The sequence below is a fragment of the Notolepis coatsorum genome, assembly GCF_963971535.1.
Source record: "Notolepis coatsorum genome assembly, contig: SCAFFOLD_1764, whole genome shotgun sequence".
NCBI lineage: Eukaryota > Metazoa > Chordata > Actinopteri > Aulopiformes > Paralepididae > Notolepis > Notolepis coatsorum.
The window spans coordinates 4546-32480 of NW_028171135.1; the positions used below are offsets into that span (position 1 = coordinate 4546).

Consider the following 27935-nt stretch of genomic DNA (forward strand, 5'->3'; position numbering starts at 1 on the left):
AATAAATAAATACATATATATATATATATATTTTTCTTTTTTTTTTCATTCCATTTGGGCTGTGGGGGTGCTTAATGTCTGTCGACGGAAGGCTTCTTGTCCTCTGCGAAAGCATGCAATTGGTCCACTGATGGATACATCTTGATATCTGTCTAGTCTAGTGTGTTCATTAGATGGGTGAAATCCTCTTTCAGTGCCTCTGTGCCTGTTTTCGTAGGCAGTTGGCCTCTGGTATGCGTGCCATTAGCGTTAGCCACGCTTCTAGGCCTCTTTTCTTTTGGAAAGAATGATCCCAAAAGATATATATTCAAATGATTTCATTTATTTTGCATTCGACTGAGAGGTTGGCAGTCGACTACGGCTCCTTTCGATCGATTAGTCGACTAATTGAGGTCAGCCCTAGCGCTCGCACGCACACGCGCACGCACACGCACACATCAGAGAGACGTACCCAGGACTTTGAGTGTGACGTTGGTCTCTCCCAGGCTGACCGTGTCGCGCGGGGCGCTGATCTCACAGCGATACTCGCCCGCATCCTTCTGGGTCACCCGCTTCAGGGTCACCGTCGCTCCCTCGATGGTCGCACGCCCCTCGAAGGTCCCTGGGGGGGGGTCAAAGGTCAATTCCCATGTTGACGCATCATAGCAAGGTAAACTGATTCAAGATTCAAGAGTTTATTCATCACATACATACCATGGCATACAGTGAAATGCGGTTGGCCATGCCTGCTACGATTGTGCAATAAAACAATAGTAATAATAATAAGATAACTAGAATAGACATGATAATAAATCACTTAAAAGGCACTGGATCCGATGTACACTCCTTTTTTTTGATCAAATTTTTTTATTGACATTCTCACGAAACAAGACAACACATTAACCACAATCACAATACATAGAACTTCACAAGAAAATAACAAAAACAATAATAATAATACAGACTAACAATTATACAGACAAGAGAAAAGAAACCAGAGTTCAGCCTACTAAATTAATTCCAAGGGGTACTATCTAATAAATGGTCTTTCCCAGTGTTCAGCCCCGATTCCCGGCCGTGTGACCCCATATTAATAAAACGTACATCTCCAACCCACCACAAGGACCATTTTTTGGGGGAACACGACCTGAAAACAGAGCAATGAACCTTCATGAAAAAACAAAAACCTGTAGAGGTGTTCCATAGACTCACAGAGACCGTGTAAAAGTGGCCAAACAGTGAAGAAATAGTTAAATAGCTGCCCCCCCATAATATCCCCAGCTAAACTCAAGATGACAAGACAAGGGACAAGACAGACAAAAACATTTCCTCCTCCCCCTCCCAAGAGACCGCCGGACTCACCCGAACATGCACCCCAACCCCGCTCAGCCGCACACTGCGGTCTTTACCTTCTCAGCTGCTGCGAACCACAGGTCAATTCCAGCCTGCCCCACCCCAATCACCCGGGCTGTGGATATCTCAAGATAAATCACATCCAATAGAGTTAGGGACCAGTTAATCATTGTAAGCTTCTCAGGCTCCTTCCATCTCATTGCTATTAGCTTCTTCGCTGCTGTGACGCCCGCTAGGACAACCCTTTTCAGTTGTACGGACGCGGGTAGTGTCGTTATATCGTTCAGGAGTAGCGTAACAGCTGTGAATGGGATAGTTAAGCCACACAGATCTGAAAGTTTGTCCGTTATTGACCTCCAGAAGCGGGCCACTGGTGGGCAATCCCAATACATATGCATATAAGTGCCAGTGGCCTTTTGAGAGCACAAAGTGCACCGAGAGTCGGTTATCAGTCCCATAGCAAATAGCTTCCTAGGTGTAAGATAGGTCCTATGAATATAATTAAAATTAATTTGCTGGTGATTGGGGTTGCGGGAAGATAATGCCACATTTGCCCAAACATCATCCCAGTCAAACTCGGGGTCCAACTCCGGGATATCCACACGCCAGATTGTATCCAATGATAAATTTTTATACGTGGATTGAATTAAGAGCGTATAAAAGTCGGAGACAAACCCTCTGGATGTCGTCCTGTCCACTATGAGCCTGAGGAAGGGGTGTGGGTGCAAGGCTTGAGCCCACGGTACGCCATGCGCCCTCAGTGCTGACCTTAGTTGAAGGTAAAGAAAGAAGGACTCGCCGGGAAGATCATAAAATTCTCTTAAGTCCTGAAACGCACGGAGGCCGTTCTTATCATAAATATCCTCCAGAGTATGCACTCCCCTCCTTTGCCATTGAGGAATATTAACCGGCTTGTGTCCAACAAGTAATTGCTGGTTATTAAAAATTGGAGAGTCCAGGTGCCAAGGGCATTTAACCCCACACGACCTCTGTACATTACGCCACGTTTGGATCACGTGAGTTATGATCGGTCCATACCTCAGCCGGCATTTCGCAATAGAGACAGTGGAGTACACTACATCCTGCAATCTTAGCGGAGACACCGCCGCCGCTTCTAAGGAGCGCCACGATACAGCCTCTACAGGGTCTAGCCAGCACATCAGAGGTCTCAGTGAAAAGGACCAGAAATAAAGTTTAAAATCAGGGATTGCGAGGCCCCCATCTTGTTTCCTACGTTGAGTAGTAGCCCTTTTGATTCTCGGGCGTTTGTTATTCCAGACAAACTTAGATACCATCGATTGTACCTTGCGCCAGTGGTCTATTGGAGGGGGCAGGGGGAGCATTGAGCTAATAAAATTTATCCTAGGCAGGATGTTCATTTTGATTGCTGAATCGAGAACCTCATCCTTCACTCTGTCATCTTTCTCTCCCATTACAGAAGCAGAGACCCTGACACTGGTAACGTCAAACCGTCCGACTACTTGCCAGCTGGACCAGCTACCCTCCCCACTCCTCCAGACCATAGCACCAGACATCCTCCCATTCCTAACTGCAACCATCAACTCCTCACTCAACTCTGGGGTGGTCCCCACCTCCCTAAAACAAGCCAGAGTCACGCCGCTCATAAAAAAACCAACCCTGAACCCTACCGTCATAGGCAACTACCGTCCTGTCTCTCTTCTCTCCTTCCTTTCTAAAACACTTGAACGTGCTGTATCCAACCAACTTACTACTTATCTCTTACAGAATGACCTCCTAGACCCTAATCAGTCAGGCTTCAGGACTGGTCACTCCACAGAGACAGCCCTCATTGCGGTCACAGAGGCACTTCACTTAGCAAAAGCGAAAGGCCTCTCCTCTGTCCTGATTCTCCTAGATCTATCTGCAGCCTTCGACACAGTCAACCACCAGATCCTCCTTGCGGCCCTCGCAGGAATGGGAGTGGCTGGCTCTGCGCTGACATGGCTGTCATCATACCTCAATGACCGCTCCTACCAAGTGTCATGGAGAGGGACCCTGTCGGCCACCCGCCCCCTGCGGACGGGTGTCCCCCAGGGCTCGGTTTTAGGACCCCTTCTCTTCTCCCTCTACACTAAATCACTGGGTAACATTATCACGTCTCATGGCTTCTCCTACCATTGTTATGCCGACGATACTCAACTCTTCCTCTCCTTCCCTCCCTCAGATATCCACGTCTCTGTGCGGATCTCGGCCTGTCTGTCCGACATCTCAGCCTGGATGACGTCCAACCACCTCAAACTGAACCTAAGCAAAACAGAATTGCTCCACCTGCCGGCCAAATCCTCCCCCCTAACCGACCTTTCAATCACAGTCGAGAATGCAGCTGTGACTGCGTCCCCGACCGCCAAGAACCTTGGTGTTGTCCTCGACGACCAGTTGAACTTCTCTGCTCACATCGCAGCGACGACCAGAACCTGCCGATTCCTCCTGAGCAACGTCAGAAGGATACGCCCCTTCCTGACAAAAGAAGCCACCCAACTCCTCGTCCAATCAACAGTCATCTCCCGCCTCGACTACTGCAATGCACTGCTCGCTGGCCTCCCGGCCACTGCCACTAAGCCTCTTCAACTCATTCAGAACGCAGCGGCCCGCCTGATCTCAAACCTACCGAAGTCGGCCCATGTCACCCCACTTCTTAGGGACCTGCACTGGCTCCCCATTGCTGCACGAATCCGCTTCAAGGCCCTCGACCTAGCATACCGTGCGGCAAAGGGAACCGCTCCCGCCTACCTCCGGTCAATGGTCTCTAACTACACACCCTCAAGACCCCTACGCTCTGCATCTTCTGGCCGCCTCAGACCTACTCCTATCCAAGCTCCGGGAGGGTCATCAAAGAGAAGTCGCCTATTCTCAGTCCTTGCCCCACAATGGTGGAATGAACTACCCACCCCAGTTAGGACAGCCGAATCACGTCCAATCTTTCGCCGTCGACTAAAGACGCACTTCTTCAACCATTATCTGAATTAAAAAAAAAAAAAAAAAAAAAAAAAAAATCTAACCCTAACTAACCGTACTGTCATGCACTTGTCCTAATAAACTAACCTACACTGTAGCACTCAACACTTTGATGAACATTGTTGCTCAGCTGATAGAGTTGTGCCCTTCCTGATGGCTTGTCGTACAGAACTTGTAAGTCGCTTTGGATAAAAGCGTCAGCTAAATGACTAAATGTAAATGTAAATGTAAATGGAAGCCCGGGCTTGTAAGGAGTTAGGGAGGGACGACCACCTGTCTAGATCCTGGCGTATTTTATCATAAGTACCCGTGAAGTTGTACTTAGTAGTTTGGTTCAGCGTGGGGAATATCTCTATGCCCAAGTATTTAAAATGTTCTACTATGGGGATATCAGCTGGTAGTCGTACCGCCTTGGCCAGTTCATTAAGAGGTAGGCAGGCTGATTTGTTCCAGTTAATCTTAAAACCTGACAATTTACCAAAGTCGTCGATTATCCTCAATCATTTTGTGGCCGACCGGGAGGGGTCGTCCATGAAAATCAGCAGGTCATCCGCATAGAGAGCAATTTTGTGTGGAGTATTGTTGACCATTATGGGGACGATGTCCTCCGATTGCCTAATAAATTGGGCCAAAGGTTCGAGGGAAAGCGCGAACAGTCCCGGGCTCAGAGGGCAACCCTGTCTAGAAGATCTGGAGACTGGAAAGAGTGTGGAACAGTTTTTGCCTGTCAGTATCATCGCAGACGGCGAGGCATACAGGACTTTAATCATATGAATAAAACTCTTTCCAAGACCCATGACCTCAAGTACCTTCCACAGGTATGACCACTCAAGTCTGTCAAACGCCTTCATGGCATCCAAAGACAGAACTGTGGATGGAGTTGTATTGTCTTTACTGTTATCGATTACATGCAACAGCCTCCTAAGATTATCTGCAGCCAGACGCCCCGGGATAAAACCAGTTTGGTCGCAGTGTACCAATACAGACATAAATCTCTGCAGGCGACGGGCCAGCACCTTGGCAAACACCTTTAAATCGGCCCCGAGAAGACTCAAGGGTCTATAGCTACCACAATCATTGGGATCTTTGTCCTTTTTGAGAAGTAAAGAAATCAACGCCATATTGACATCTCTTGAGAACTCCCCTTGTTCGATAGCGTAATTGATCATATCGAGCATCAATGGACCCAGTTGGTCCCAGAAAGCTAAGTACACTTCGGGTGGAATACCATCCCAGCCTGGCGCCTTACCCCTCTGCATTTCAACAATAGTCTCCCTCAATTCTACGAGAGTAATCGGTCTCCCCAGTTCCTTGGCCTCTTCCTCAGAAATGTGGGGTATCTCAAGCCCGCCAATGAACGATTCAAATCTGGAGTCATCCAGATTACCCTCTGAGCTATATAACTGTGAGTAAAACTCTTTAAAAGTGTCATTGATCTTTTTCGAATCAGTAGTGACTGCACCCTGGCTCGTCCTAATCGAGGGGATATCCGAGAAATGATCATTTGAGCGTATTTTCATTGCCAATAGATGGCTAGGTCTGGAGCCGTGAAAATAGTAATTTTGTCTTGTCCTATGTATCAAGAACTCAGACTGTTGTTTAAGTATGGAGTTTATTTCTTTTTTGACTATCTTACGTTGTGTGTTTAGTCGTTCATTATAGTCAGTTTGCAAGGATGCGTATAGGTCCGCATATAATGATTCCAGTTCTTCTAGCTTTTTTGACCGGGATTTTCGCAAATTGGAGGCAAATAGTGTGACAACAACAACATCACATTGTTATAGCCCAAAAAGGTATAGGAAAATTCAAAACAAAATTAAATTAAAGCATCCCAGCCGATAGTCTAAGGCAGGTTCGGGTCACAGGTTAATTGTGCAAAATTGTGTGAACAGTGTCAATTAAACAATGACAAAAAAAGGGAGGAAGGGAAAAAAAAAGGGGTTATGGTCAAAGTGCACCCCTTTAGCCGTCCCTCTGATCAGGCACAACGGCTGAAATGACATAACCTATGTAAGAATAGAGTTAAACACAACCATTCATTAATCAATCCGGGGATGGTAATAGGCAACACCTGACACCACCTGTCATCATACATTGTTTCAATAAAGATATCGGTCGGAGCAGTTAAATTGCTCATTCAAATGCCATTAAAACAGCGACACTAATTATTATATAATTATTCAGCATCAACCCTGTAACCAACTACCTTGGAGTCTGCATATTAATGTCGCAACGTTATAGCATAAGTGGATCACGGAAAATTCAAAACACATTTAAGGCAGATTAGCAGTTAGTCCAAGGTAGAATCGGATCACATTTAAATCGCGTATACGGATGACATAAAAACAGCGACAGTAAGAAAGAAAAAAGGGAAGGAAAAGAGGGTAATGGCTATAGTGCAAGCCATATAATACATTGTTTCAATAAAGATATCGGTCGGAGCAGTTAGTCCAAGGTAGGATCGGATCACAGTTAAATTGCTCATTCAAATGCCATTAAAACAGCGTCAATAATTATTATATAATTACTCAGCATCAACCTGTAACCATCTACCTTGGAGTCTGCATATTAATGTATCAACGTTATAGCATAAGTGGCTCAAGGAAAATTCAAAACAAAATTAAGGCGAGTCAGCAGTTAGTCCAAGGTAGAACCGGATCACATTTAAATCGCGCATATAGATGACATAAAAACAGCGACAATAGGAAAGAAAAAAGAAAGGAAAAGAGGGTAATGGCTAGAGTGCAAGCCATATAACCATATAGCCATGAAGTGCAAGCCATACCCGACCCAACCTGTTATCAAATATTGTATATGCATATTCAACCGACCTTGGCATCTACTTTGGATCACCAAAGCTCAAAACAACCTGGATATAAAAATAAAAAGCATACCAGAAGTTAGTTAGGGACTCGTTCACTCTTGAACTGTGCAAACCAATGTCCCTTTGAACAGCAACAGCGACCAAAATACGTAACCATTAACGGGTCTCGAATGTCTCAGCGCAGACCATAATCGAAGCCCGCTGGCTAGCCCGAGGCTAGCGTGTAAGCTAGTGACGAATCCGGATAGCACGTTAGCCTGCTATGTACATTGTTCAGCTAGCTCGTTAGCTTCCAAAGAGGCGATACACAAGTACGACCATGAGGTCAGCTTTAGCAAGTAACAGAAGTCATTGGGAAGCCCCGCTAGTTGGAAGGGCAGAGGACAGTTAGCATGTCTGGGCATGACAGCAAGTGTTTGTGAATAGTCGACCTAATCAATGTATATAGGCCCAAACCGCCAAGTCACTCACCCTCCATAGATATCAAGCAACAGACTCGGGTGTCTCCGCGAGATACTCCTTCGCTCTAGCCAACGACCAAAACAAACGCTGACCACCGACCTTCTCCAACACAGATAATTTCGCGGGAGCGAATAACGTGGGCCTCAGGCCTAGTTTCCATAGCTTCGTCAGGACCACCTTGTACTCGGCTCTCTGAGCTTGAACCTCCGGTGTAAAGTCCTCGAAAATGGCCACTTTGTGATCGCCAAGCCTCAGAGTACCCCTTCTGGTACGAGCCGACCGCATGATGATTTCTCTCTGTTGGAGTCTGTTCAGCTTGACTATGATGGGCCTCGGTTCTTTGTTCACGCCGGGAGAAAACCTGCCCGCTCTGTAGGCCGACTCACAGACAGGAGGCATAGGGAGGACGTCTGTCCCTAGTATCTTCTGCAGCAGTTCGGGCACGGTCTCAGAGAGACGGCCTTCACCGCTGGTCTCCGGTACTCCAACAATCCTGACGTTGTGGCGTCTATCCCGGGACTGCATCTCCTCCATCGCCGACTGTAGTTTGTTGACTTCAGCCTGCCTAGCCAGCAGGGCGGATTCAAGACCCGCCATCTTCTCACACTGTGATGATACCTCCGTCGTTAGCATGGCTAGTTCGTTAGCATTAGCCGATGAGGCAGCGTGAATCGTCTCCATCTTGTCTGTCAGCGGGACTACCGCCAGCCGTATTTCTTCTGATATCTCACGACGGAGGCTGATACAGAAATCCGCCAACACTTTCTTCTGTGCTTCAGCGATGCGTGTCTCAGAGTCTGCGTGTAGCTTGGTCATGACCAAGAGCACAGCTTCGCTTAACTCCCCGACAGCGGGAGACGGTGCGGCCATGCTCGCCGGTGTCGTGCCTAATTCTTTCATGGCTCTGGTTTCCACCCCCGCCATCGTAGAAAGTCGAAAAAAGTTGATGAATGTATACTAAACACGACGACCTAACAAACAGATAAAAAACAAATAAAAATAAAATAAAGACTAATGGGGAGAAACGTATATTCAGCACGGTAGAAGGGAGCTCATGTGAAACACGTCTACTCCATGATCGCTCAGCTCCGCCCCCCCGATGTACACTCCTATACAATGTGCAGTTTTACTTCTATGTCCCTATGCTATACTTGCTGTTACTAACTATACCAGGGATCGGCAATAGGCGGCCCGCGGGCCGACATTGGCCCGCCAGCAATAATTTCTGGCCCGTCAGGTTATTTTGAGAATATGATATTTATTTTACGCGCAGGAAATATTCACTCGGGACGCCAGGGTGTCTTTTATTGTGAAGCTGTATCTATCTACCGGTAGTCATCAATAGCACTATAGCCAATTGAAATGCTAGAAATGGTCACGTGGACTGGGAGAACCAATGGAATAGTCCCTAACGAACTTTTACTTCCGCGTTCGAGATGGAGCGAGTAACAAATGTGTTAAAAAACAAAACAAACATCTTTGGATAGGGAAATGCAACAGGGAAATATAACGCTTCTTTTAATAAACAGGAGCCATACTTAAAATACGGGTTTATTGCAACAGGTCGGTGATTCTTGCGTGCCGAGCCGACGTCCTCTCTGCATAATATGTGGCGACAACAACAACGAGGAAATGGTTGTTATTACAACTGTGTTAAAGTTGGCAGATAAAGTAGCTGCATTCAACGCCAATCTGGAATTGGAGGGCGGCGAGTGGATATGTGACATGTTTCAAACATTAGCAGGGATTTTGGAGGACTGAACAACAAACAAGGTATGGTGAGTCGTGTTTTCATGCATTCTGTCTTCTGATCTGTTCATCACCCGCCGCGGTGATCTGCAACAGCTGATCTGCTGTTCATGAATGAATGAATGAAAACTTTATTTAACAGATTGCAGAATGGGTACAATACAGTACGGCGCAATACACACAATTGTTAAGGGGATCTGCAACAGCTGAGAGCTGTTCATGAATGAATGGATGAGTGAGAACTTTGTTTGGCGGATTGCAGAGTGGGTGCAGTGCAGTGCGGCGCAGTGCACACGGTTGTTGGGGGGATGCAGACCAGAGAAAAACGTTTGTCTTTTTTCAATATCAGTATATTAAATTAGCCATTGTTTTTGATCCTGGCCCGCGAAGCAACGGCTTGGGGAAAATCTGGCCCGTGGGCAAATCTAATTGGCGACCCCTGAACTATACTAACGCTATGCAACAATCACAACAAGTTATTTTCTTACTGTGTGCTGATTTTATGCCCATGTTATTGTTCATTGTATACAAATTTGCTGTGGGGCACTCTGGACTGCGGTCCATGTGTGAAAATTGCTATATAGTTAGTTATTCATATTTACTATTGTTGTGAAGGGCCAGATTAAACCGAATATATATATTTATTTATATATATATATATTTAATTGTATTTGTATATTCTCTAATATTCCCTGATATCCCTTGTATATTCCTTGTACAATATGCATTGAATATCCATTCTAGCCTACTGAACATCCCATAATAGTCTCCATTCTACTATTGGTCGAGACCTTGGTGCCAGGCTGCCATACCCCCAGACCCAGTTCAAACGTACCGCTCAACATGTACGAACAAGTCCTAGTTCCGCGTAGGAATCTGGCTACCGCACCACTAATGGGACTATTTGTTCATAGTGCGTATATATACTGCGCTACTAAAGTAGGACTTCCTTTTCAGTCCAGTTTCTTACCCTCCAATAGAGTCACAGACGTGAAGCCTCCCCGCGACGCCACGTGTGGGAGTAAGGCCAAGTTCGGCTTACCATCGGTATTGAGACATCGTGTATATTAATATTTGAATAGTCATATTTGGCACTATATCGTCGAGTTGGACGTAGTCTATTAAGCTAATAATAGTCTGTTAATATATAGTGCTTCGTGCGGTGAGAATACTACCGTAGTCAGTACCCCATCGTTTCGGGCAGAGAACTGGCTGCTTATCCAGGGTGGTTGACCCCACGTGAAGCTGCACCCGAGGAGCCCCAGAGCCGACGAGCGAGTGGACCTGTATACCGGATTATTCTACCGACGACAGCCCGCCTTCCCCGGCACGGATTATGCTTTGTATACGTTGATTATTCCATGGATAAAGACCCCCGACACTGCCGTGTGTTGGAACCCCCCCCCCTGGAGAGGACGCAAGGTGAGGAGACGCTCTGTAAGACGAGGTCGCTTCACGTCTCTCCTCCGTGGACCGGAGGACGCCGGCCCACAAAGAGTCCACCTGCTTTCATCTGTGGTCCAAGGATCGCCGGCGCATTGAACGGCACTACAGTGGGTTCACCTGGGATACCCTTGGCCGGATGAGGCAGCCGGATTCTACCCCCCCCCCCTTCCTACTCCTGTCGGCTTACAAGCGACCGGATTAACCCCCCCCTAGTGTATCCAGCCTATAATCATTAAAGTATCATTGCTGTTATTCCTTAACTATTCCAGGTCGTATATGTACCACCTGCGCCTTCAGAGATTGGACATTCTCTATTGATATACCGACGAATACTCTTGCCATAAAAGTGCATACTAATTCCCATTCATAAATGTGATTGATTTGATTAAGTGCTTGCTCTACACACCATCGCTGTGTAGAAATAAAGACCTATTTCTAATTCGTACATTTGTGTTGGATCCGTTTCATCTACGTGACAGTGTTCATCATAATATATTTATGCCGAGTACTGGGTGGCCGAATATTAAGTACAAAGGTAGTGGTAGTAAGTATCATATCTAGTAATACAGTCAGGGAATTGTACCCCTCAGTTACAACTATTATTATTATAATATTGTTAAAAGAAAATTATGCATTGAAATGTTTGTAAAGTCTCGACGACATTGAAAATGACCTCAATTGTCCTTTTCGAGGATAAATAAAGGTTTGAATTAAATAAAGTGTTTGAAACACAGCTGTGATAATTAATAACATTAATCAGGGTTTCCGTTCCATTCAGGTGTGCCAGGGCCATTCCAGTGAACCAGCAGCACATGACCAGGACCTAATTAGTGATATTAGTCACAGCTGTGCTTACCCTGCGATGACGCATCAAAATGGCCACCGTGAACAGGGCCTATGCTTTTACTGGGAAGGACACAAAATGGCATATAGCCGAATTTCCCTCGGGATAAATAAAGGATTTTCTATTCTATTCTATTCTATTCTATATAGACCTTTTCAGTGGAATAGTGTCGCTAGGAGGAACAGCTTGGACCCCAGGTCTATTTCCTGTCAGCTGTTGACATTATCAAACAACTACAACAGGAAATAAACACGGGCCCCATTTAGAATGTTTGTGTCGTCAATTAAAAGTTTATTCGTGTAGCCGCGGCCTAACTGCTCAACTCTGGAGATGAGGGGGCGGGTGTTGTCACCTCGGAATTGTCCGTCGTAGTAGACGAACGACACATCGGTTCCTTTCTTCTTCCACTCGATGCGAGGATTCTGGTCTCTCTCCGTGTGAAACATACAGGACAACTCTGCGTCTGGAGGAGAGACAAACGCATGAACGACAGCGGTTACATTGGTGCCGTTGACACATGAACGACAGCGGTTACATTGGTGCCGTTAACACATGAACGACAGCGGTTACATTGGTGCCGTTAACACATGAACGACGGCGGTTACATTGGTGCCGTTAACACATGAACGACGGCGGTTACATTGGTGCCGTTAACACATGAACGACGGCGGTTACATTGGTGCCGTTAACACATGAACGACGGCGGTTACACTGGTGCCGTTAACACATGAACGACGGCGGTTACATTGGTGCCGTTAACACATGAACGACGGCGGTTACATTGGTGCCGTTAACACATGAACGACGGCGGTTACATTGGTGCCGTTAACACATGAACGACGGCGGTTACACTGGTGCCGTTAACACATGAACGACGGCGGTTACATTGGTGCCGTTAACACATGAACGACGGCGGTTACATTGGTGCCGTTAACACATGAACGACAGCGGTTACATTGGTGCCGTTTGACGACCCCGTTTGAACAAACAATCGTTGCAGTCGTGGCGGGCGAGTGCTCTCACACCACTGTCCCAACTATGATTATAGTTAAGAGTTGAGGTTAGGTTTAACATTAGCTTAACGGTTATGGTTAAAGGAAAACTCCAACATTTTGGGAAATTAGGTTATTTGCCATCTACCCTGGAGTTAGACAAGAAGATACATACCTTTTTCTTCTCTGTGCATGCAGTAGGAGTAGGAAGACGCGCACCGTTAGCCTAGCTTAGCGTCAGTCACTGGAAGTAGGTTCCTCCATTAGCCTAGTTCCCAACGTCTTCCTACTCCTACTGCATGCACAGAGAAGAAAAAGGTATGCATCTTCTTGTCTAACTCCAGGGTAGATGGAAAATAAGCTAATTTCCCAAAATGTTGGAGTGTTCCTTTAAGACATGCAGTTAGGGTTAAGGTTAGGTTTCGATTCCCAGCAGGGGAACTTACGTTTTATGAAAAAGGGAAAAAAAAATAATAAAAAAAGAAAAAAAGGAAAAGTTTTTTTATATGTAATATATGTACTTATTTGTAATACATATTCGATACAATATGTAAATATATTACTTATGGCTATAACATAACATTCATTATGTTTTCCTGTGGTCGATTAGTACTGTATTTACATCCTGCCTCACATTCACACAGACGGCAGAGGCGATGCAAGGCGCCAACAGTTGGGGGGGGGGGGGGGGGGGTTGAGTGTCTTTGCTCAAGGACACATCGGCACTCTGCCGGGGGAGGAGGCGCCGGAATCGAACTGGGAACCTTCCGGGTTTACCAGACAACCACTCTACCTCGGTCACTGTCGCGCCCCCCCCCCCCCCCCCCCCCGCTATGAATAACAGGCTTACATGGACACGGTTATTATTACCCATACCTTCAGCCTGGTTGACCTTCAGAAGAGCAAAGGAACTATGACTAAAATACCCGAGAGGAATATTAAAAAGCAGAGGGCAGGTATAATGGAATGGAAGAGGAGGAGATCCAATCTCTCTCTCTCTCTCTCGCTCGCTCGCTCACCTGCGGTCTCACGCACCTCCACCTTGGCCCTGCTGGTCGACACGGTAACGGGAGCTGAAGGAGAGCCTGAGGTGAGAGAGGGGGGGGGGGGGAGGGAGGGAGGGAGGGAGGGAGGGTGAGAACGTAATACAGTCATCCATTAAGGGGGCAAGGTGAATTGGTAAATTGCAGCACATTGCCTCGCCAACTGCAAGAGGAGAATTCTTATTAATGGCTACGGCTTCACACTCTCTTAGCTTTCTATGTGTATATAATGTCCAGCTGCTCTATGTTCTTATTTAAATATTATATATACACATATATATATATACATATATATATAAGGTTCCGTACACCGTCTTCTCATGAAGGTCAGACGACTGAAATGTAGTACTGAAAAGGGGAACGACAGCCAAATTAAGAATTAAAATATGACCTATGACCTCTAGTTGTGTCTTCCCCCCCCCGTCCTTTACTGTTATTATTTATTTTTGCATATGGTAAAAGGTGCATTTATATTTATACAGCAGCTTTTATCCAAAGCGCTTTACAATTTGTTCCTCACATTTTACCCGTTCACTCACACACCATTTAGACCTGAAACACCTGTTAATAATGCATTATATAGCCTGCATATACACACGTGTGTTTCCCGGTTTCTTAAATAAACATTATTTTGAAAGCAAGCACTTTTGTCATCATTGTAGCAAAAAAGACAGGACCGGAAAAGTCTTTATCGTATGTAGGGGTGCCCTGGAATATTTTATTGAACACAGGGGTGCCTTGGCAGCAGAAAGGTTGAGAACCCCTGATCTATACCATTACTCAGAACATTCTCCTGGGTGTCTCTCAGTGTCATCTATATACCATCATATACTCAGAACATTCTCCTGGGTGTCTCTCAGTGTCATCTATACCATCATATACTCAGAACATTCTCCTGGGTGTCTCTCAGTGTCATCTATACCATCATATACTCAGAACATTCTCCTGGGTGTCTCTCAGTGTCATCTATAACATCATATACTCAGAACATTCTCCTGGGTGTCTCTCAGTGTCATCTATATACCATCATATACTCAGAACATTCTCCTGGGTGTCTCTCAGTGTCATCTATACCATCATATACTCAGAACATTCTCCTGGGTGTCTCTCAGTGTCATCTATACCATCATATACTCAGAACATTCTCCTGGGTGTCTCTCAGTGTCATCTATACCATCATATACTCAGAACATTCTCCTGGGTGTCTCTCAGTGTCATCTATACCATCATATACTCAGAACATTCTCCTGGGTGTCTCTCAGTGTCATCTATACCATCATATACTCAGAACATTCTCCTGGGTGTCTCTCAGTGTCATCTATAACATCATATACTCAGAACATTCTCCTGGGTGTCTCTCAGTGTCATCTATACCATCATATACTCAGAACATTCTCCTGGGTGTCTCTCAGTGTCATCTATACCATCATATACTCAGAACATTCTCCTGGGTGTCTCTCAGTGTCATCTATATTCTATACCATCATATACTCAGAACATTCTCCTGGGTGTCTCTCAGTGTCATCTATACCATCATATACTCAGAACATTCTCCTGGGTGTCTCTCAGTGTCATCTATACCATCATATACTCAGAACATTCTCCTGGGTGTCTCTCAGTGTCATCTATATACCATCATATACTCAGAACATTCTCCTGGATGTCTCTCAGTGTCATCTATATACCATCATATACTCAGAACATTCTCCTGGGTGTCTCTCAGTGTCATCTATATACCATCATATACTCAGTGTCATGCTGGAGATAAGTGTTGTCACTTTTGCATGTCATCCCTTGGATTTGTTGTGTCTTTTTGGATCCATAAATAAAATCAATCAATCAATCTATACCATCATATACATGGGTGTCTCTCAGTGTCATCTATACCACATGTCCCAATGCATTGTCTATGGAACAGCTTCAGACTGTATACTTGGGCATAACAAAAAATATTGTTTGTTTCCTGTTGGTTGTCAGTTAAGGCCATGGGTAGGTAGGGAATTTATTTTATTTAACTTTATTTTATTCTTTCCCACGGCGACTATGGATAGGGAATTTCTTTATTTAATTAAAATGTTTACAACAACATGGATGCATGTACTCTGCCAGCATGTTTAATATCCATAATACTAAAGGTTTGACTAAGATGTCTATGAAACTTTATTGTAAAAAAAAAAAAAAAAAAAAAAAAAATTGTAATCTTTATTTATTTTTTTAAACTCATAAAATAAATTGGGTCGCACCTAAATCGGCAGGGTCGGTTGGCAACCGGAACCAAACCATTATTTTTGTTAGGCCCTATGACAAATAAGACGGTTCAATTACTTTATCTAAATCCAATCAATATTCCTAATGCCATTTCAATGTAAGGTTATAAAAATAAACATATAAACATTCATATAATAATACAATAACCTAAATATACAGCTAAGCCCCATTGTATTCTGAAATGTAGACTTTAACAGTGTAGGCAACTAAGCCAATAGAAATAAGGTATAACTCATAAGTGCTTTGGCTCCTATAGGAGTCCTTGAGCTTTTAGTTTGTTTTAGTATTACGCTACATTTAATAATGTCATTTATCAGCTATCTGTGATAGGAGTGCAGATGTTTCTGCACTCCCTGCAAGAAGAATCACATATTAGTTGTTTCTCATGAGTGGGATTCATCCAAAAAGTGAGATAAGAGTGTTCTTCATTACTGGAAGAGATTCACTCCCTCGGAGGCGCTTTAACAATGGTTCACTAGAAGGCTTGCCAGGGGCAAGGTCATCTCTTTAGACCAGGGGTGGGCAATTATTTTTCCCGGGGGGCCGAATGAGCAACTGAAAATATGTTGGGGGGCCGGGCCAAAATTCCAAACTCAATTATGCATAATATAAATTTTATTTCTATATAAAAAGCAGTAAATGGCATTGTTTTGACCCCTGGTAAGAGTGTATGTTATTATTTGGCAATTAAAAGGTGAGGTTAGCTTTCAAAAATATAATTTATTCAAATAGAATTTATTTCCAAAATGATAAACAAAATGTGAAACATTAATAACAAGGGCATTTTGAGTTTCATATACTATTGAAACAATGATTTTCTTAGCTTTCTAAAGACATCACATCATCTTATAGCAAAAATAAACAAGACATGTCACTGAACTGTGTAAAGAAAAGTGTCCCAGTTTTGTAGCCTTTTTTACTTTGCATGCCTATATTAAACATTTAATGTTTTCAGAACTGTGCAAAAAAAAGAAAAAAAATATCAAGTGTCCCATTTCACTTGTTATATTTCCACATTTTAGTGTTCTTCAGTTCTTTTTTTTTCATTCAGTGTGAGAAATCCATTCTCTGTTGAGCTTTAACAAGTCCATCAAAGTCAGGTTGCATGTCTGAGGTGGAGATGCGAAGCACAGCTGCCAGATGTTCATCAGTGAGAGAGGATCTGTACCTGGACTTGGTAAACGTCATGACTGAGAATGTCTGTTCACATATGTAGGTGGATCCAAAGAGAACCAACATCTTCTGAGCATGTATCCTAAGCGTATACTGTCCGTGTGAACGTTGACATGAAAAAAAAAGTAAAAAAAAAAAAAATTAAACAATTTTTTTTTTTTTTTTTTTTTTTTATTATCATGTAATCTTTCGCGGGCCGGTCAGAATCATCCCGCGGGCCGGATCCGGCCCGCGGGCCGTACAATGCCCAGGTCTGCTTTAGACTGAGGAATTTAATACCAATACTTCAGTTGCTTGAAGGTATGTGAACCCCCCCCCCCCCCCCCGGAACAGTCAGTTTTCCAAACACCCCACCCCACACATCAATCTCCACCACGTCAATCCCCACCACATCCCCATCCAAGACACACACCCGTTTGAGTTTTAGCACTCTGGCTTTTGGATTTGGGAGAGTTGTTTGTTTTCACCGATGTCTTTGGACCGTCTTCGACCATATAGGAGTAACAAGTATGAATTGTAAAATGCATGCAAAGACACCGTCTAGTCTAGTCATTAATATATATATGTATTTATTGAAATGCACAGGTTTCATGTTGGGAAGCATAGAAAATATTTCCCTCCTAGGTTGTTTTACGAGTTCTTTTTCTTACTTTTTGTGATTCATTCATTTAGGATTCATATGATATACAAGAAGAAAATAAATGAAACGGATATCCAACAAAAAAAATCAAGAATATGTGAATAGCTTCAACAACTATGCAGAAATATGACTAATGGGGCAAACGTTTCCTTTGCTTTTTCCTAAAGCAGCTCCCATGCATCAGGATCCACCCCTTCCTATCCAAACCCTGTCTGGCAACATTCATACATGCCAGCAGAAAACCAAGCCAAATAAAACAACTCATCCACCCCTGATGCCAGGGGTGTAAAGTACTTGAGTAATTGTACTTCGTTACAATACTTAAGTACTGTTTTGGGGGATTTTACTTGACTATTATTAGGTTTGTATACTTGTACTTTTACTCAATTACATTTCAGAGAAAAAAAACATACGTAGGCTACTCCTCCTTACATTTAAAATGCAGACCTACAAAGTACAAAGTACAAATCTCGCAGGTCCAACCATTTTAATTGGTATATTTGTTTCTCTGGCCGAACTAACGTTAACGTTATTAATCCTGCGGCCTCGCTTTATTTACAAACAGCCAATCAAATCACCATCAATGGAAAATGTACCCGCCCATACCCATGCTGATTGGTCCTTGTGCGAGACTAGAAAGCGGGGGATCTTTGATTAAACACCTGCTATCAGAATACAGTCAGAAAAAAAGTTTTTACTTTTACTTTTTAAGATTTTACTCAAGTGTGTTTTTAGCCAGATGTTCTGACTTTTACTTGAGTACGATTTTGAGACGGTAGGCTACCCATACTTTCACTTAAGTATAATTTCTATGCTAACAGCATGCCAAGCTTAGGTAGAACTAGACCAGCGGTTCCCAAACTTTTTTTGGCCGTGCACCCCCACCTCCCGACCTAGCTGACGCACCCCCCCCCAATGGGTTTCTGTTAGAAAGCACACCTGTGTCAGACACGCCCGAGACATTATTGTTTATTATTATTATTATTATTATTAAAACGTACGTTTTTTATTAAAAACGTTTCTTGAGGGGTGCTCCAGTAGCACACCATGTTACCGCGCTCGCGCGGGACTCCGTGCTGCGTCACGGATCTGGTTGACTCCGAGTTCGATTCCCGGACTCGCCGTCATTTGCCGAATGTCTCCCCCTGCTCTCTCTCCCGTTTCACCCTGCAACTGTCGGTCATGCTTGACCAGGAAAGCGATAAACGCTAAAAAATAAAGTAAAAAAAAAAAAAAAAAAAAAACGTTTCTTGAATTTCATGATTTTACACAGTGAAAATCCCCATTTGAAATAATGTATATTAGTTATATTTATTAGGCATAAAACAAATTATTGTTTGGTTCCTGTTGGTTGTCAGTTAAGGCCATGAGTAGGTAGGGTAGAATTTATTTTATTTTATCTTTTATTTTATCTCTTCCCACGGCGACTATGGATAGGGAATTTCTTTATTTAATTAAAATGTTCACGACAACATGGATGCATGTACTCTGCCAGCATGTTTAATATCCATAATACTAAAGGTTAGCCTTTTCATGTCACGCACCACCTAGAGGGCGCTCACGCACCACAAGGGGTCCGCGCACCACAGTTTGGGAACCACTGTACTAGACTACAGCTTTCTGATGCGAGCAGCATGCCAAGCTTAGCTAGGTCTACAGCTGCTTTCTGATGCTAGCAGCATGTCAGGCTATGACTACAGCTGCTTTCTGATGCTATAGCAGCATGCCAAGCTTAGCTAAGTCTACAGCTGCCTTTCTGAGGCTATAGCAACATGCCGGGATAGGACTACAGCTGCCTCTCTGATGCTAGGCTATAGTAGCGTGATGCTAGCCCTATAGGGCTACAGCAGCCTACAGCTTTATTAGATCGGAGGTGAAGAAAGGGATTACTCTCTCCCCATGCTCTAATCCCCGAGGGGTTAAGGAGTTGCCTCTCTCCGTATGTTTACTTAATGTCAGGTTAGGAGAAGGTCACAGACTACATCCCCCAACACACACCACACCACACACCAATAGCTCGTCAAGATTAGCCGACAACAAGTGTGTCTCTCTCTGCACAGGGATGGAGTATAGGAGGCCAGTGGTTATAAAGTGAAGATCCACCCTGTAAATCACACAGTATCCCCTTTTTGATTTGCGAGTATGAACACATCTCTTAAACTGAACGCCAGAGAGATCAGAGAGAGAGATAGGGCTCTAGTGATGGTCTCACAGAGAGAGATAGGGCTCTCTGCTCCATAGACTGTGAATAATGTAACAGCTCCCAGGACAGTAAGTTTCAAGTTCAAGTTTGTTTATTAGTCGTCGTAGTAAAATACAGAATACTTTTCCATGAAATGCTTTTTTCCGTATGAGCCCCTCTGGGAGTGTGCTGTAGATAACAATAGAAGTATAAAATAGAAAAAGTCAAACGTACGTAAGCAAAAAGTGTTCAGTCAATATACGTACAATATACAATACAGAGTCAAACAGAGTAACAGTGAGGTACAATGCAGACATGGGATGAGGTACAACGTAGGGTAAGGTGCAATGAGGTATGAATTTTAGTGCAAATCTCTTTCTCTACCAATAAATATAAAGTGTGTTAAAGTGTCTAAAGTGAGTGAAGTGGGTGTTACAGTGAGTGTTTATGTAAAGTGAGTGTGGATGTGTGTGCTGTGAGTGTAGATGATTGGTTGTTACATAGCGCTGCTGTCGTTGAGCGTCCTGATGGGATAGAAGCTCCTTCTTCTGAGTCTCTCAATAAAGAACCTTCTCCTCTGTTTCCCTCTCAGCCTTCCTACTGTCTCAATAAAGAACCTTCTCCTCCGTCTCCTTCTCAGCCTTCCTACCGTCTCAATAAAGAACCTTCTCATCTGTCTCCCTCTCAGCCTTCCTACTATCTCAATAAAGAACCTTCTCTCCTGTCTCTCTCTCAGCCTTCCTACTGTCTCAATAAAGAACCTTCTCTCCACTGTCTCCCTGTCAGCCTTCCTACTATCTCAATAAAGAACCTTCTCTCCTGTCTCTCTCTCAGCCTTCCTACTGTCTCAATAAAGAACCTTCTCTCCACTGTCTCCCTGTCAGCCTTCCTACTGTCTCAATAAAGAACCTTCTCCTCTGTCTCCCTGTCAGCCTTCCTACTGTCTCAATAAAGAACCTTCTCTCCTGTGTCTCCCTCTCAGCCTTCCTACTGTCTCAATAAAGAACCTTCTCTCCTCTGTCTCCCTGTCAGCCTTCCTACTGTCTCAATAAAGAACCTTCTCTCCTCTGTCTCCCTCTCAGCCTTCCTACTGTCTCAATAAAGAACCTTCTCTCCTCTGTCTCCCTGTCAGCCTTCCTACTGTCTCAATAAAGAACCTTCTCTCCTGTGTCTCCCTCTCAGCCTTCCTACTGTCTCAATAAAGAACCTTCTCTACTGTGTCTCTTTCTCAGCCTTCCTACTGTCTCAATAAAGAACCTTCTCTCCTCTGTCTCCCTGTCAGCCTTCCTACTGTCTCAATAAAGAACCTTCTCTCCTCTGTCTCCCTGTCAGCCTTCCTACTGTCTCAATAAAGAACCTTCTCTCCTCTGTCTCCCTGTCAGCCTTCCTACTGTCTCAATAAAGAACCTTCTCTCCTCTGTCTCCCTGTCAGCCTTCCTACTGTCTCAATAAAGAACCTTCTATCCTCTGTCTCCCTGTCAGCCTTCCTACTATCTCAATAAAGAACCTTCTCTCCTCTGTCTCCCTCTCAGCCTTCCTACTGTCTCAATAAAGAACCTTCTCTCCTCTGTCTCCCTGTCAGCCTTCCTACGGTCTCAAAGAACATTCTCTTCTTTGACTCCCGACTCTCAATATGAAATGTTCTACTTTGAAACAAGTAGATGAAATAATTAAATAAAAGTCCACTTCCTGAATTCATTGAATTTAAAAGTGAATTGATCCAGATCTCGATCCTACACAGCCTCAGTAAAGATAGCACTAAGGGGGGGGGGGGGGGGGGGGGTGGAACGCCCACTCTCCCTTTAAGAGGAAAAGAAAGAAAAAGAGATTATGCGAGTCGTGGTGGATGCTGAGTGGTGGGCACGTAGGGTGGGGGAGGGGCAGGGGGCACAGGGGGAGGGCTGAGGTTCATCTATCTGTGTCAGTCAGTCAACGGTCTTGATATCCTGCGCACACCAAACAGGAAGAGGAAGCAAGAACCGCCCCTTCCTGAGAGCTGATTGGTTGTTGCAGCCGGAGCAGGATTATTGTTAGGTCATCCTGTTGCCATCTCAGGTCACGCCTGGGAAACGCCTGTCCCCACACGCGCGCGCACACACACACACACACACACACACACACACACACACACACACACACACACACACACACACACACACACACACACACACACACACACACACACACACACACACACACACACACACACACACACACACACACACACACACACACACACACACACACACACACACACACACACACACACACACACACACACACACACACACACACACACACACACACACACACACACACACACGGCAGGTCCCGTCAACCCCATAAAGTCGGAGATTTATCACATGACCAAATGGTATATAATATATATACGAGGTGATGGCGCTCGGGTGCACGCCGGCTAGGTCGTAAAAAGTCCAAGACCAATCGGATTCAAGGCAGCGGATTCGGTCCAAGGTTACTCAACCTGTCTTTATCGACGTGGCGGTTCTGATACACGTTTCAGGAAACCCGGCGTGCCGTCAACATCATATTTCTGATGACGCCTGATGACGACGTTGATCATAAAGCATGTTTGCGCCACAGAAGGTCTGTGGCAGATCTGGAATGAGCTCGACGAGAGTCTGAAACTGTCAGAATCCTTCACAACCTTCAAAAGAAATCACTGAAAGAGGAACCGCTTAAATCATATCACTAAATAGAATCCATACTCAAGTATATTAATTGTCTGTATTTATGTAACTATGTTGTATGTTTGTTAGTAGGCAGGTGTGTAAGCCTACCCACGTTGTATGTTTTTTTATTTTTGTTTGTTTATATTTTGTTTATAATTTGTGATCAGGCTCCTCCCTCCAAAAGCTTTAAATAGCTTCTTGGGAGACCTGTGACACACGCACACAATTTCGTCGATGTTGTTTTATCACATGAAGATATGTACTTGTAATATATCGTGTGTGTGTGTGTGTGTGTGTGTGAATAAATTCATTCATAATTTTTTTTAAGGTGAAAGGTCAGCGATATACGTCAACAGTTGTTGACGAGAGGGGGGGGGGCGCGCGGGACGCCTCTAACAAGAGTGAGTCCCGATCAATATCTCTGCCCCCCCCTGATCCCAGTCCCAGTAATATTTGATTGGATTTGATCTTTATTTATATCTCGAACATTTCCAGGCAGTGTTAATTAAAGTAACTACATATATTTTTACTCAACAAGTAACTGTACTACTCAAAGGGATAGTTAGTTAGGACTTCTGGACATTCAGTTGTATGGAATACTTGCCAGCAGTAGTGCAGTGGATGAAAAGCTATTTAGCTTCGCCCCGGTGGTCGTGGTTCTGTCCGGGTTCTGTCCGGGTTCTGTCCGAGTTCTGTCCGGGTTCTGTCCGGGTTCTGTCCGGGTTCTGTCCGAGTTCTGAGAGTGGACCGGGAAGCTTGAGACCGGTGGCAAACGGGATCACAGAACCAGAGAACAATGTGGCTGTCCCCGACTAAGGATTTGGATGGTCGACTATGATTGGCCAAAATGTGCCGTTAGTAGACTATTGGTCGACAAAAAAATTTAATAATTTTTTACATTTAAAAAATAAAATGTATCATTCCATTTGGGCTGTGGGGGGTGCTTAATGTCTGAAGGAGTCGACTGAAGGCTTCTTGTCCTCCTCTGCAAAAGCATGCAATTGGTCCACTGATGGATACATCTTGATATTTGTCTAGTCTAGTGTGTTCATTAGATGGTGAAATCCTCTTTCAGTGCCTCTGTGCCTGTTTTCTTAGGCAGTTAGCCTCTGGTATGCGTGCCATTAGCGTTAGCCACGCTTCTAGGCCTCTTTTCTTTTGGAAAGAATGATACAAAAAAATAAAAAAATAAAAAAATAATAAATATATATATATATATTTTTTTATATTCGACTAAGAGGTTGGCCAGTTGACTACGGCTCCTTTCGACCGACTAGTGACTAGTCGACTAATAGGGGTCAGCCCTTAATCCACACCACAACATGTAGGCAAATGGTTACTAGGGGTGGGAATCACCAGAGGCCTCACGATACTATCACCACGATACTTAAGTCACGGTACAATAGTACCGCGATTATTAATATTGCGATTTATTACCTTTTTTTCAACTGCAAAGTAAAACTTTGTCAACATGTTTTATCTAATAAAATACAGTTTTCAGTCTGTTCATCTCACTTCAATCATTTTTATTTCAGCAAATGGGATTTTTTTTCTCTCAAGCGGACAGGTGTCAACACTGTGTTGCATGTACCTGACAAACTGAACCGTTTATATTACAGTCATATTCCAACTTAACTGAATGCACACGTGTGTGTGTGTGTGTGTGTGTGTGTGTGTGTGCGTGCATGCGTGTGTGTAGGTATGTGTGTGTGCGTGTGTGCGTGTGTGTGTGTGTGGACTACTGTACTATTACAGGTATTGAAATGAACAATGCAACTTCCTTATACAAAGAAATAAAAAAAATAAAAAATAAATTGCATAATATAATATCGATACTTGGCGTCCTTGTATCGATACAGTGTCGCCACGCATAGTATCGCGATACTATACTGTATCGATATTTCCCCCCACCACTAGGAGGTATACCTCCGTCCTGAAATGGTTACCCGTTTCCAACACAGAACCACGGGCCTCCAGCTGATAGGCCGCGTTACCGCAATACACTGGCTTTTTTCACGAAACAAAATAGTGCCAAGTGATAGCTAGGAATGGATACCGAATCCGGTACTTTTAAGGATATCGACCGAATCACGTCTGTACTTTTAAGTCCGATGACGTCAACGTTCACGACGCACAATACACGCTGACCTAGGATTTTACTTGATTCAACAACAACAAAGCAGGTCGGGCGATGGCAAGCGGAAAACAGTCGCAAGTGTGGCTACACTTTACAAAGTTAGATGCAGACAACGCTCACTGCAATATTATATATATATATATATATACCGGTATTAACAAACTGTTCTAAATAAATAATAATGATAATAAATAATTTGAAGTTTGGACACATTTTTTACAACTGAGGTAGGTAGATAAAAAGTTGAGACTAAAGTACATTTACCATTTACCATTTACAGGAAAGATTTTATCGGTTCAAATGTGAACGGTATCCAACCCTAGTGATGATAGCAGACTCTGAAATGCCAGAGGACGGTGGTTTTGTGTTAGAAATAGGTAACCGTCTCCATGTCATGGAGTAAAACCGTTTGTTTTTTCGTGACACAGTGATGCTAGATTGGAATTCTGGACCTTATCTGACCCGCTCAGAATCACTGGCTTAAGGTCAAGGTCCCACAAGTTCAGTCTGAGGTGAGTCGGCCTTTTGTTCAGATGCACCACCAGCTTCCTGGATTGATCTTCAACTCAAACTCTAAAAGAAAAAATCAATACCCCACTATCCTCTGGACAATTTAAGAACACGATCACAAACCTCCCTACCTCACACGTGTAGCCGTTTTTAAATTCGATCTCTTTCTTTGTTTTGTTCCCTTTACACCCGTGTTTTTGGTCCTATTCATGCAAATGTATCGCAGTCCCTTTTCTATACCGTACTCTGAACCGTTTGAACTTGTAATCTCGACGGCGTTGCAAATGAGGGTAAAAACCTCAATGTCCTTTTTTTCCCCCTTCGAGAATAAATAAAGGTTGCAATCAATTATTACAGGAGCTAAGCTAGCTTCCTGTTTACCCGTGGCTACTTCCCCCATGAGAGCTTATTGTTATTCCGTTAGCAGAGCGGGACAGCGAGAGGGGGGGGGGGGGAAACACCGGAAGGGGGTTCCAGTAATAATGAAGGGCGGGCGGGCAGCTGGTTCCGCGGAAGAGTTGAGGCCAAACTGAAACAAAGGCCAGCGGGGGAGGGGCAGGAAGTGAGCAATGGGTTTACACAGGAAGGCGGCCATGTTGGATGGCCATGAAAACAAGACCACGGAGGTCACAAACGGTCCCAGTTTACTGTAGTCTCCACGGGGCAGTGGTGCCGGGGTTAAAATATAAAACAATGGTTCAACTGTAAACAATACTGCGGGCGCGCCGTGGTTTTCAGAATATATATAGTGCTTAGCAGAAAACAACACGCTTATAATTTTTGCGGGAAATAACTCCATCAGCATGGAAGGAAAGGCATTTAAGAAGGTGCAATGGATAGTTTTTTTTTTTTTTTTTTGAAAAGTCTAAATAAAGTGTGATCCTCAGTCTAAGAGCAACATTGGTTCACTTTGTTTCAAAGAAGCTTCCTCTAAAGACAGTGGTTCTCAAACTACGCGACTCGCGACTAAAAAATTGGGGTCACGGGGGGTAGGTGACAGTGGGGAACCGTCTGTAGTGTGATGATAGTAAAGGGTTAACCTTCTGTAGTGTGGTAGTGAAAGGGTTCATCTTGAATCTTGAATCTACACGGCCGCCAAGTTTGAGTGGCTGTCTGATGCCCCGCCCCTTTTTGGCCTCAGTGTGGTATTTTATAAGAGCAGGACGCTGGAGCATTAATCAATTCAATTCAAATTATTATTATTTATTATTATCAGGCCAGCATTATCTCTGGCTTGATAGAGCTGCTCGTCTTACTCCGTTAGTGAGGCAACCTTTCTACAAATACAAGAGAGACGCAGACTAGTAGACAGACTCTCCAGGACATTTACAACAACAAGCGTTGCAGGGCCAAGGCTGAGGGAATAATGAAAGACTCTAGTCACCCAAAACAACTGCCTCGTCTTTGAACTGCTGCGGTCAGGCAAGCGCTACCGGAGTCTCATGGCCGGCACAGAGAGACTCAGAAGGAGCTCCTTCTATCACCATCAGGATGCTCAACGAACAATGACACTATGTAACTAACAAACCATCATCTACAGTCACAGCACACACATCCACACGCACACACACTCGATTTAAACACTCACGTTAACACCCACTTTATATTTATTCGTAAAGAGATTTGCACAAAAAATTCATACCTCACCCTAACCCTAAGTTTTGTACCTCATCCTATTTCCGCATTGCACCTCACTGTTACTCTTTTTACTCTGTATTGTATATTGTATATATATATATGTATAGTGACTGAACACCCTTTTTTCTTTTTACGTACTTTTGACTTTTTCTATTTTATACTTTGTATCTATTTTTATCTAGCACACTCCCAGGGGCTCATACAAAAAAAAGCATTTCATGATAAAAGTATTCTGTATTTTACTATGACAATTAATAAACAAACTTGAACTAGAGTTGTCCTTTAATCTTTTTTTTTTTTTATCCACTTTTTCTCCCATTTTTTATTTTTCTCCCATCCCATTTTTTCGTATCGTCCAATTCAACCCTCCCCTGTCTTTGAACGCTGTTTCTTGCCTCCCACAAGCCGGCTGCAATGTGGACTAAGTCATACATAGCACAAGTCCCCTCCGATACTTGAGGTAACAGCCGTCGCATCTTTTCACCTGCGCGGCGCGATCTTTCAGCGTCAGGGGTCTGCGCTTTGGAGGGACACGCCGCCCCCGTCGCTTCTTGATTCTACTGCGCAGGCGCACCAACCGACCTGTAGGAGTCGCTGTCCACAACGCCCGATCCCCACCCATCAGTTTCCCCTCCCCCTAATACTGCAATGTGTATTAGTGCGGACAACCAGCTAAACTGAAAACAATGTGGAGCGCTGGGCTCGAACCCAGCGTCTCCAGCATTGGTGGCGAGCGTCTTGCCCACTGCACCACCTAGCCGCCCAGTTGTCCTTTAATCTGAAAACTGTCCTCCTCCCTCAGTTTGGCCTCCTCCCTCAGTTTGGCCTCCCCCCTCAGTTTGGCCTCCTCCCTCAGTTTGGCCTCCTCCCTCAGTTTGGCCTCCTCCCTCAGTTTGTCCTCCTCCCTCAGTTTGGCCTCCTCCCTCAGTTTGTCCTCCCCCCTCAGTTTGGCCTCCTCCCTCAGTTTGGCCTCCTCCCTCAGTTTGGCCTCCTCCCTCAGTTTGGCCCCCTCAGTTTGGCCTCCCC

At 44.2% G+C, this 27935-nt stretch overlaps 1 protein-coding gene across 1 annotated transcript; it reads right to left on the bottom strand.

The window, feature by feature from the left end:
- Positions 1-451: 451 nt before the first annotated feature.
- On the bottom strand, positions 452-27935 carry LOC311248343 (junctional adhesion molecule 2A-like; the record flags this gene model as incomplete). Its single annotated transcript, XM_084339241.1, has 4 exons — positions 452-601; positions 11986-12096; positions 13645-13710; positions 27696-27935. Coding segments are annotated over 4 exons (567 nt in total), but the record flags the coding sequence as incomplete, so codon positions are not given.